Source organism: Phocoena phocoena, chromosome 3, assembly GCF_963924675.1.
Source record: "Phocoena phocoena chromosome 3, mPhoPho1.1, whole genome shotgun sequence".
Lineage (NCBI taxonomy): Eukaryota > Metazoa > Chordata > Mammalia > Artiodactyla > Phocoenidae > Phocoena > Phocoena phocoena.
In genome coordinates this window covers 35,969,717-35,981,926 of record NC_089221.1, presented here as the reverse complement: position 1 = coordinate 35,981,926, position 12,210 = coordinate 35,969,717, and the positions used below count along the sequence as shown (strand labels likewise).

The window sequence follows — 12,210 nt, the reverse complement described above, 5'->3', positions numbered from 1 at the left end:
TTAACACATACAAAAGACATTCAAATGTCTTTATTAGAATGGTTTATTTAATTCGTGATGGAAGGACGTGTAAGAAAGGGAAGATGTAAAACTTCAAGATAAAATATTGAGGGAGAATTTTCATCTTTTAACCTTATGGTCTCATCCAAAAACCATGATGAATATAAAACAACCATTCTCCAAACATCCTGAAGAGCAAAAGAAAAATGTGAACATTTACATATGTTATTAAGGACATCTAGATTCATTCTTCTAAGATTTCTAAAAGAAAAAGATTGTAATAAGTAAATATATTGACTGTGATGTCCCTGTTGTATTTCTTTTTGTGGTTTTTAGGAACAGAAATGAAATAACTCAAACAGTTTAAGCATAAAATAATTTATTGGGGGATAAAAAAATAACTTGTGGGGCCTCCACTGGGCCCCGCACAGCGGCCGCGGTGGCCCTCGGCGTGCGGGTGGCGCCTGTGACAGCGGCGCCGCTCTGCTCACGACCCCGGCCCCGCGCCGGTGCCGACCTCCTTGGCGCGGCGGCGTCGCCCGGTAGGATGGACGGCGAGGCGGGGTCCGCGGCGGGGGTGGGCTCCGAGGGCCGCTGTGCGAGGACAGGCGCAAGGGCTGCGACTCGAGCGGCGAGGCTGTGGTTGGGCACGTGCTGCTGGAGGCTGCCGAGCCGGTGACCCTGAGCGCGCAGCGCCTGGAGGCCCAGGGCCGCGCCACCGCCGCCTGGGGCCGGAGCGCCGGCGCCGCGGACCCCGCCGCCGCCTCGGGGATGGAGACCCTGACAGTGCGCCTGAGCCTGCGCGAGCCCCCGGCCGGCGACGGCATCCTCTTACTACAGCCTGGAAAACATGAATTCCCATTCAGCTTTCAACGTACATCGGAACCTTTGGTAACCTCATTCACCTGGAGATATGGAAGTGTTCAGTACAGTGTGAGAACGGTTTGGGAACGACCTGATCAGAGGGTTAAGCGGCAACTCCAGGTCGTCAGTCACATCGATGTCAACCCACCAGCATTACTAACCCCTGTATTGAAAACTCAACAGAAGATGGTTGGCTGTTGGTTTTTCACTTCTGGTCCAGTCTCGCTGAGTGCCAAAACTGAAAGAAAGGGATACTGTAATGGAGAAGCTACTCCAATCTATGCAGAAATAGGGAATTGTTCCTCTCGTCTGATTGTTCCCAAAGCTGCCATTTTCCAGACGCAGACGTATGTGGCAAACGTGCGCGGGAACCACATCGCCTCCGGGAGCACCGGCACCTGGAACGGTGCTCAAGATCTTCAGCACGGGACGCCGTGCTGCATCATCCGAGTCGACTACTCCTTAGCTGTGTATATTCACATTCCTGCTGCTAAAAAATTGATGCTTGAGCTGCCCTTAGCTTTGTGTCCTGGCAAGAATCTATCATCTCAGAGTCTCAACTCTGAAACCAGGCAATCCTCTCTTAAATGCTAAATTACTAGACATTTGTCAGCCTTGCTTGACGAGCAGAGAGTTTCTTTCCCCAGTGAATGGAAAAGACAAGGACTGGACCTCTCTCCCCAGGGACCTGCCTCTCCTCCCATCCCCCTCCTTAAACACCATCACCAAACCCCTCCCAGCAAGATGCAGTTTTCTCCTTAATCTCGCGAGGCTCCGAGGCAATTTGCAAGGCAAATGAGTGTCTATCCCCACTTATCTGGACTTGGGTTTCCGATCTTCTGTACTAGACAGACCCTATAAAAGGCACACTCAGCATGGGGCTGAATCATTCGCCCCTTTGCTTAGACCCGCTACGAGTCTGGTAAGGAGGCTGCAGCCATGGAGCCGCACGCGTACTACACCTGGGAAGAGCTGTCCTGGAGGAGGGCGCACCCAGAGCCCCACATGCCACCGGGCCTCAACCGAGAACAGGCCTGGGCTTGGGCTCTGGATAACTTCCCTGCGCTGGGCCGCCCCTCCTGCCAAAGCCCCCAGTTCTGCGAGGACGCGCACTACTGTGCATGTGGGCTGCCGCGGCGCGCTTGCCCCGGACACGCAGACGGTCCCCAGGCGGAGAGCGGCCACAAACGCTGGCGAGACCCGCAAGCCCAGGAGCCAACGGCTAACCCGGAGTGGAGCGACGGTCCCGTCAAGAAGAGGCCGAAGCCACACACCGCAGGGCACAATCGGGCCTGAACAGCCAGGAGATGCCCGCAGCAGCGGAGGCCGACAGACACGCGGCCAGATGGCCTCCAGGAGCCCAGGACGATCCCCATCCCCTACCCCGAAGCTGCGGAAGCCCTGTGGAGGCTTGAAACCCTGTGGAACTCGGCAAGGAAAGGAGTCGCAGGCTTCTGTCCAGCCCACGGCGCCCCTTCAACCCATGCCCTGGCCTGGACTTCTCCCCTGGACCCCGCCTTGCTCTGGGATGAGCCTGGAGGACCCTGTGGGGAAGACCAGTCCTTATTTGTCCCTCCTTTCCTGGATTACTGACAGCTCTCTCAATTAGAAATCTCTCTTCAGGGGATCCATACTGTCTTAAGGAGCTTTCTTGCAGTTGTACGCAGAATTGTCACGTTTCTTATGTTGATTCCAATTATGAGCAATGATTAAAACCTGCTTCCCTATTCTCTGCCTGTGGATTGATTTGGGTAGGTAGAGTCAGGCCTGGAAGCGGTATAGGGGCTTCTGTGGCTGAAAGGGGAGCTGGGACCAGGGCCATGGCTCCTTAAGATCAAAGAAATGTAAAGTGAAACCATGACATGTAACTTTGACTACCACAGTGGTCTGTATTAATCTTTTCCATTTGTTCTAATATTGCTAAAGTAGTAACTCCCCAAAGCAGCTTTTGAGGAATGAATTTGAAAGGATCTTTGGAAAGCCAATGTGACAATATGCATTAAGCATTTCAATATGAATACCCTTGGGGACTTCCCTGGTGGTCCAGCGGTTAAGACTCCGAGCTCCCAACGCAGGGGGCCCCCAGGTTTGATCCCTGGTCAGGGAACTACGTCCCGTATGCCATAACTAAGCCCACTCTCTGCGACTAGAGAAACCTGCACACACCAATCAAGAACCTGCGCACCAAACGAAGACCCAGCGCAGCCTAACTAAATAAATAAATCTCAAATATATATATATATATGAATACTCTTGACCCAGAATTCCAGTTTTGCAAGCCAGAAATTGTGGTTAACAGGCGATTTTCCAATATAAAATTAAAAATAAATGATAGTCATATTTGCACAGTTCCAAACTATGCTGCTCTTAGAGGTAGAATGGAAGGCATGACTTTGCAAAGATACCCAGAGGCTGAATGTACCAGGCTGAGCCCTGGACAGGTTGTGACTGTAGCAACTAAGGGTGGTTCTAAGCAAGTTGGAAGGGAAAGCACTAAGGCACAGCCACCCATTAGGCTGAGAGACGGCAGGGTTTCCAGAGCCTTGCCTATGCAAGGCTGCAGTTCCTTCCACAAGTGCCTACCTTGGGAATTTGCAACTGAGACTTGGAATTTGATCATAATATGTACGTCAAGCATCAAGTTGCCTCCCAATTTCTTGTTACCTGTCTCAAGTCTATATGTAAAGGGATTTTCTCATGTCTCTTCCTGGATTGACATACAGCCCACACAGTCCCCACTGCAGTCCACCAGGGTATTCCCAGCTCCTCTATAAGAAAACTTTGCATCACTGCTGGTCTCCCTCTGGATGCCAGGACATGGTCACCAATAGCACACTGTTGTCTGGGAGCTGGTTCCAGAAAATGGTTGCTCTGTTTCAGGATGCATTTCTTCTAGTGCCCATTCTTTAATCCCACCAAGTATCATCACACAAGGTTGAACGGCTGTACCAGTTTTTATCGAAGGATTGGGATAACTGAAGGAAATTACACAGCAGAAGGGAAAAATTTAAACTAAATATTGAATTTTTTTAAAGTTATCATTACTGAGAGTACCTTATGACCTACTATAGAAAATGAACCTCTTTAGAATTCGTTTCCTTACAGGGCACGATAATGGTTCCAAGGAGAATCAGAATGTTTACTGACCCTGTGCACTAAACCGTGCCAACCAGGTTTCCCAGACTCTCCAGACCACAGTTCTCCCTTAAAGAATGTGGACCCGTGGCTGTCACCTAATTGTGCTGCTAGGGCTGAGAGATAGCACTGTTTTGTTTCACTTCTTTCTCAGAAGCAAAAAGATTAGCAATAAGAAGACAATCCAGGGCTTCCCTGGTGGCGCAGGGGTTAAGAATCCTCCTGCCAATGCAGGGGACATGGGTTCGAGCCCTAGTCCGGGAAGATCCCACATGCCGCGGAGCAGCTAAGCCCGTGCACCACAACTACTGAGCCTGTGCTCTAGAGCCCAGAGCCACAACTACTGAGCCAGCGTGCTGCAACTATTGACGCCCACATGCCTAGAGCCCATGCTCCGCAACCAGAGAAGCCACCGCAATGAGAAGCCCGCACACCACAACAAAGAGCAGCCCCCACTTGCCACAACTAGAGAGAGCCCGCGCGCAGCAATGAAGACCCAACACAGCTAAAAATACATAAAATAAAATAAATTTATTTAAAAAAAAATAAGAAGACAATCCATAGGCAAGACCTCCTCACCCCAAAACTGGAATCACAACCTGCAGGAAAAGGAACCCATTTTTTGAACCATATAGTTAGGATCCCTGAGAATATTTTCTCCACACTAAGACTGTCCCTGACTGTCTCACCAGAAGGCAATCCCTGCCTATACATGTCCTTGTTAACTCTTCGCACAGATCTATCTATATTCTTTCATGACACCCTTTTCCCTAACAATAGACCAAAACTTATTTTTGGTATAGGTGGAAAAAGAAATGGACCTATTTTATTCTAAAATCCATCTACTTTATTTCACATCCATTTCAATGATTATTTGTGGAATCTATAAAATACTCTTTCTGCCTTCCCTTCTTGAAATCACCTCGTTCCTGTCTTGAGAAAATAGCTACCTGGTAGATATCTTGCTATTTCACATGCCCAGTATTGAAGGATGAGTTTGCTCCGTGCTGGTCTATACGGTCAGTGGAATTTTCCTATTTTTGATGCTCAGAAAGGTTGTTTATGAGTGAAACTTTAAAAAAATAGGTGAGACATTGTACTTGACATACCCTTTTCTTCGAAAAATAAAAAGAAAAAAAAATAGAAGAGTTGGGGAAATCCTACAGATTAAAAGAAGTATTAAGACATCCCAACTGCATGTAATGGGTAGACTTTATCCGAAATCAGTTGTTCCCCCCTTTGTTGGTGACTGGTATTGGTCATCTGCAGTCTGACCGCATTGCTGGTTCTCACTGTAGTGGCTTCTTTCTGCTGCATGCATAACACAGGCTAGCTGCTGCTAACTTCTATGGGGAAAACCAAATGTCACTGGTGTTCAAACAACTTTCTGAGAAGGTTCTACACCACCAGGGCCTATTGGCGCCATGTTGAGCCTTCAAAGGAAACAGTGTTGTTGTCCTTGCCTTAAATCCGGCCAAGCAGAGTTTTGTGTCTTGAATATCTTTATTAGATTCCCCCAAGTCAGTTACAGTCATTGCATGCTGGTCTAATGAACCCCTTCAACTCACCACTATTGGCTGCCTTGCCCAGAACTTCCAACTCTCTGCCTCTTGCATTGTCTATACTTTCATCTTCTTTATTTCCTTATTTTTCATTTTTGGTTTTGATTCTCTTCCCTCTTTTCTCTGTTTCCTTATATCTCTTTTTTTTTTACAGTTACTTCTTTAAATAATTAATTAATTAATTGATTAATTTTGGCTGCATTTGGTCTTCGTTACTGTGTACGGGCTTTCTCTAGTTGCGGCAAGCAGGGGCTACTCTTCGTTGTGATGCGTGGGCCTCTCATTGTAATGGCTTCTCTTGTTGCGGAGCACGGGCTCTAGACGCACGGGCTTCAGTAGTTGTGGCACATAGGCTCAGTAGCTGTGGCTCGTGGGCTCTAGAGCGTGGGCTCTGTAGTTGTGGTGCACCGGCTTAGTTGCTCCACGGCATACGGGATCTTCCTGGACCAGGGTTTGAACACATGTCCCCTGCATTGGCAGATGGATTCTTAACCACTGTATCACCATGGAAGTCCCCTTATTTCTCATTTTTATTGATACCATTTCTTTTTACCTCAGCTCATGCAAAACACTGGCTTTGCTGGGAGTCATCTTAAACGTTAGAGTTTTCCTTCCTGGCAGAGAATCAACTTCCATAAGGAACAAGTTTTAGCTGTGTCCTCATGGTCTCTTAACTGTGACTTTGCTCTTCCCTTAAAATTCAGCTCTGCCAAAGCAGGACCCAGTTCTACAACTCTGTGCAGCACCACCACAGCAGCTTGCCCGTGGCAGGTTGTCAAAACATGCTTGTTAAAAACTCTGAATTTAACTGACTGTTACATTGAAGATGAATGACTGATCAAGGAAGTCTAGGCTTAGAGGCACTGACATGTTTGCAAACAGAATGTCTGAAACATCTCAGGAAGGATGTAAGGGAATATGATTTCACTATAGATCTGACACAAGAAGGAAAAAACAATCCATTCAGATCAAACACACACAGACAACATTTTGAGTTTGCTATTCATTGATGTTATGTTTAATATCCATGATCATGTCACTAAGAATGACAATGAAAATAATAATTGTAATTGAACAACTTATTTTCTGCCTGGGAATATCTAATTACATGACCTTTGTTATTGAATTTAATCATAAAAGTTACCTTGTAAAATGTTAAATTTTAGCTACCATCCAGGCAAAAACATGAGGATAAGAGAGGTTAGGTAACAAGCTGAGTCATATAGAAATAATAGACAGAACTTGTACCCAAACAGTCTGCATCTAGATCTCTAGACTTTGAGCCCTCCCCTCCTACATGTTGGCTGGAAGTCTGAAGCAATTTTAACTTAGAATTGAAGATCAGAGTGTCAGTCTGACCAGCACTGTGATTTCATGCAAAGATGGCCAACTTCTCACTCTGATCATCTGGGTAAAATCTGATGATACTTTCCAAGCAGAAGGGCCCTGAGAATCAATGGACATACAGTTAACTAAAAGTGTCAGGCACATAGGATACTTTTCATAAAAGAGTAACCTTCCGGGCTTCCCTGGTGGCGCAGTGGTTGAGAGTCCGCCTGCCGATGCAGGGGACACAGGTTCGTGCCCCGGTCTGGGAAGATCCCACATGCCACGGAGCGGCTGTGCCCGTGAGCCAAGGCCGCTGAGCCTGCGCGTCCGGAGCCTGTTGCTCCGCAACGGGAGAGGCCACAACAGTGAGAGGCCCGCGTACCGCAAAAAAAAAAAAAAAAAAAAAAAAGAGTAACCTTCCAAAGAGCTCGTCTTGGCAGAGTCCCTGTACCTGTAATTCTTAAAACAACAACAACAACAACAACAAAAATTTAATTCTATCGAATCAACAAAATCGATTCAACTTCGAATAACTACATCCAAGATGATTGGATTTTCCCCTAATCTCCTCAGGGCCCGCCTTCTGAAGCAATCTGAAACCTGACAAAACGGCACCACCCATCCTAATATCCTCTGGTTGGACAGCTAAAAAGTTGGACGGGAAGGTATAAATTCGCAGGGAAGGGATCCCTGAAAACTTCTCCTCCTCTCAGGGGCTGAAGCGATGGAGCCGAACTTCCCCCGCTGCATGCGCGAGGCCTGGGATTCCGCAGAGGAGTCCCAGGAACCAGAGATGCTGCAAATCTTGAGCTTAGCGGACCCTGAGGAATGGCAGCTCCCTTTCTATCCTACGCTGGGCCAGCTCTCCGGGGACGACGAGGACTTCAATGGGGAACAACTTTCTACCGCCTGCGGGCGTCTGCACCCACACTGCCCGAAACACCGACCCCGAGCGCAGAGCACCTGCAGGCTGGGCGCTGGGCAGCCCGCCCCGGACAAGACGCCCACGACCCGCCAGGAGCCACAATCGCCCTCAGGAGGTGGGGCCGCCGCCCACCCGCAAAGCTTCCCTGGGCGGGTCTTGCGGCATCGGGAACCCAACATCTGGAACCCGCGACCTCTGACCGCGGGGACCCTTCCGGAGCATCGCCCTCCTCCTGGCCTGGAGAGACACCACCGGACGTCCCAAGGCTGGTGGCCGCGGACCTACACGCAGTGGCCGGGAAGACCCTGGGCTGCCTCTCCCGCCGCCTTTGGACCCAGGAGCCCTCATCTCCGCTGAGACCCTTCATTGGATGATCCCTTGCGACAGATGTCATTACAATAACACCTCTCCGTTTAGCAATCATGGAAGAATTCGTCTTCAGAGACATTTGTGAAGTTTTCTTTCGTTTACTTAATAAATTATACCAAATTCCAACGCCTTTCTCTCTCTTACTTTGGCTTTTGGGGAAGGACCCGACGCAGGGACGGGGTGGCCGGTGCCAGCTCTCACCAGGGACCCTCAGTCCCCTGATTTGCTGGGCGGGGGGAGGCCGGTGGGGTCTCTTGTGCACACCGGGCGGCCAGGGGTCCAGCATAGGCGTTGCCAAACTGGGTCACACGTGCTGGGCTCCGAGACATCCAGCAAAGAGCGGCCAGCAGCCCTGAGAACTCCACTTCGCCCGACCAACGCTCCTGCGCCCTCGCCCTGGCCCTGGCCCTGGCCCTTCCAGTCCATCTGTGGGGCCGTCCAGTCACCTTCACGTTGCTCCACGGCCCCCAGCGCCTGTCGCCGCTCCAAACGCATCTAGAAGCATTGGCCTCGGGTAGCGCAGAGCCTCCGTCTCCCTCAGGCACTCTCCTGGGCGTGTCCCTTCTTCCTGCTCGCCCCAAAGCCGACTTCCAGCCCCCACCTCAGAGTTGACCTGCAGCCGGAGCGCTGGGGCCCCGGACAGGAGAAAACTAGGGATTGTCTTTTGCGGCGGGGCGTTTCTGCGGCCAGATTCTCGAGCGCTTAGGCTCGCGTCACTTCCCAACTCCAACCTGGCGACTTCCCAAGGCGCCTGACTTCTCATTACCATTCGGAGTTGAACTGGAGTGTCCACCACCCAATCCGGGGTTTGAAACGGGGCCTGAGAGAGCAATGGCAGGCAAAGTGTAAGTGCTTAATAAATGTTAATACAATTATACTGAGAATTTCTCAACTGCTGTGATTTCTCTGGGGGCAAAATCCTTCACAGGGATTAATCTCACAGGAGTCTGAATGTGGGGACTCCCTGCCTCGGGAGCAGTTTCCTGGAAACCCTTCACCTCATCGCTCTGGTTTCTGGCATCCCACCCAACCTCACCCTTTCTCTCCTTTCCCTGCCAGGATTCCATGGGCCACCTGTGCAGCCTGGATGCTGTGGCTCAACCAGTATGTAACCCTGGCCGGTCCCCAGGGAATGCAAAAATTATCCTTTTCACCCATCTGTTAGACCACAGGGTGATACTTTACTTTTTTAGACTCAAACAGAACTTTTCCATTGAGGCCTGAGCATGGGAAACATACAGCTCATAACAAGAGGATGCGATGACATGGGTGTGTGTTGTAGACACTGCTATGTCTTTATTAATGTGCTTTAATTTCCTACTTTGTCTTTTATTTCTTAAAGAGTGTATATGAGAAATGAAATCAGTGAGAACTGGAAATAAAGAAATCACTTTTAAGTTTCATCCTCACTTCTTCAGTAGTATTTTCAAATACTTAATCTCTTAGGCGAATAAATGAAATAGGCCTTGAATTCCTGGAAAGACAGAGTTCTCTATAAATCCACTTGTCGGGAGTCACTAGCAGTGTGTGGAGTACAGTTCTACAGTTCCTTTAGCGAGTCTAAAATCCAAAATTTTATGGAATCTACCCTTTTGTGTGTAAATTTTGGTACAAAACTCATTTGACAGCAAACTATGGCATAGACTGATGTGAGGCCGTAGTGTTCTCTCTCCAAAGTAGCACAAGTATTCATAGGAATGACTGATTGCTGGGACTGTCCTAGACCATGCAGACAGGTACACTCTAACAGGCAAGCTCTTATTGTCACTTTATAATTCCTTACATTTTAGATTATAACACACATCTAGACCCCAGTATTTTAATAAATATATTCGAGTATCTTTAATATTAAATAATGTATCAGCAATAGCTAAAAATACAAGTATAGGTTGTTTTGGTTGTAAAATTGACTAGTAGTGCCGAATACTGTAGAAGTGCCCTTTGCTGGTAGAAAGCTGGAGTCATTGCAGTATTTGATCATCCGTAACACTGTCAAAGAAAATTCTGTTCTGGAATAGATTGCTTCTGCCATTACCTGTAACTATTTCTAGTAATGGGGTTTGCATGCTCCATTTTTTCTTTTCTTTTTACTTAAAAATTTTTTAAAAATTGACTTGTATTAGCCACCTCTACCCCTGCCCTCTGTACTTCCCAACAGCTAAAGCAATGACTCACAGTATAAAGAGAATTTTTTTAAGCTGTTAGGTTTTATTATCAAAAAAGATTTTTTTAAAGAAATGTTTTTGTGTAATTTTTAAGTAAGGGAAAGGAATTTTCACAAATGTACACAATGTCAAAATTTCTTACATGATTGCTAATTTATGCAATTGAATATATGGCATGTGGAGAGCAAGGTAACTATGCATAGCTATTTCCTCAAGTCTAGAAATGGATAATTTCAAGAAGGGAAGGCAGGCAGGGGACACGAAAGCAAGAATAAACTAATGGGACTACATCAAACTAAAAAGTTTCTGCACAGCAAAAGAAACTATCATCAAATTGAGAAGGCAACCTATGAGAAGGGAAGATATATCTAATCACGTATTTGACAAGGGTTAATACCCAAAATATACAGAGAACTCTTACGTCCTCTTAAGGTTTTAACTCAAGTTATACAACTCAATTTATATGATTTAAACTCCAAAAAAAACAAACAACCTCCCTGAAAAATGGGCAGAGGACCTCAACAGACATTTTTCCAAAGAAGACACACAGATGGCCAACAGACCCATGAAAGATGCTCAGCATCACTAATTATCAGGGACATGCACATCAAAACCACAATGAGATATCATCTCCCACCTGTCAGAATGGCTATTCTCCAAAAGATAGTAAATGACAAGTGTTGGAGAGAATGTGGAGAAAAGGGAACACTCATATACTGTTGGTGGGAATCTAAGTTGGTGCAACTACTATGGAAAACAGTATGGAGATTCCCCAAAATCTAAAAATAGAAATACCATAGGATCCAGCTTTCTACTCCTGGGTATACGTCCAGAAAAAATGAAAGCATGAATTCAAAAAGATACATGCACCTATTTATAATATCCAAGACATGGAAGCAACCCAAGTGCCTAAAAAAGGATGACTGAATTAAGATGTGGTAAGTATATACAGTGGAATATTGCTCAACCGTAAAAAGAATGAAATTTTGCCATTGCAGCAACATGGATGGACCTAGAGAATATTATGCTTAGTGAAATAAGCCAGACAGAGAAAGACAAATAGTGCATGATATCACACATATGTGGCATCTAAAAATAATACAAATGAATGTGTATGCAAAACAGAAACAGACTCACAGATACAGAAAACAAACTTGTGGTTACCAGAGGGGAGAGGGAAGAGTGAGGGACAAATTAGGGGTATGGGATTAACATATACAAACTACTATGTATAAAATAGATAAGCAACAAGGATATACTGTATAGCACAAGGATTACAGCCATTATCGTATAATAACCTATAATGGAGTATAATCTGCAAAAATACTGAATCACTATGTTGTATACCTGAAACTAACATAATATTGTAAATCAACTGTACTTCAATTTAAAAGAAGATGTGGTATATATACACAATGGAATACTACTCAGTCATAAAAAGAATGAAATCCTGCCATCTGCAACAACATGTGGACCTTGAGGGTATTGCCTTAAGTGAAATAAATCAGAAGATAAAAGAAAAAACTATATGATTTCACTTATATGTGGAATCTAAAGAAACCCCAAACCAACCCCCCCAAAAAAAGACTAAAACAAAAAAACTGAACAAAGAACAGATTGGTATTTACCATAAGGGATGGGTGTTGAGGGCTGGTTGGAATGGGTGATGGGGGTCAAGTGTATGGTAATGGATGGTAACTAGATTTTGAGGATGATCACTTTGTAATGAACACATGTGTTGAATCATAATGCTGTACACCTGAAACTTCTATACCAATTTTACCTCAATAAAAAAGAAGGAAAGGCAAAAAGAATATTTTATAGATTGCATAAGTGATCACTGAAATTGATGTGAAATAAA

The 12,210-nt window shown here is 46.2% G+C and overlaps 1 protein-coding gene and 1 pseudogene across 1 annotated transcript; both read left to right on the top strand.

Annotated features, from left to right (window-relative positions):
* Positions 1-547: 547 nt before the first annotated feature.
* On the top strand, positions 548-2,473 carry LOC136120151 (arrestin domain-containing protein 4 pseudogene; annotated as a pseudogene).
* Positions 2,474-7,614: 5,141 nt separating this feature from the next.
* Positions 7,615-8,172, top strand: LOC136120149 (annexin-2 receptor-like). The gene has a single exon (XM_065873642.1). It carries the CDS (start codon positions 7,615-7,617, stop codon positions 8,170-8,172), a length of 558 nt encoding a protein of 185 aa, XP_065729714.1.
* The last annotated feature ends 4,038 nt before the right edge of the window (positions 8,173-12,210 follow it).

Coding starts and splice junctions, on each gene's coding strand:
- LOC136120149 (XM_065873642.1), top strand. CDS start 7,615: ATGGAGCCGAACTTCCCCCGCTGCATGCGCGAGGCCTGGGATTCCGCA.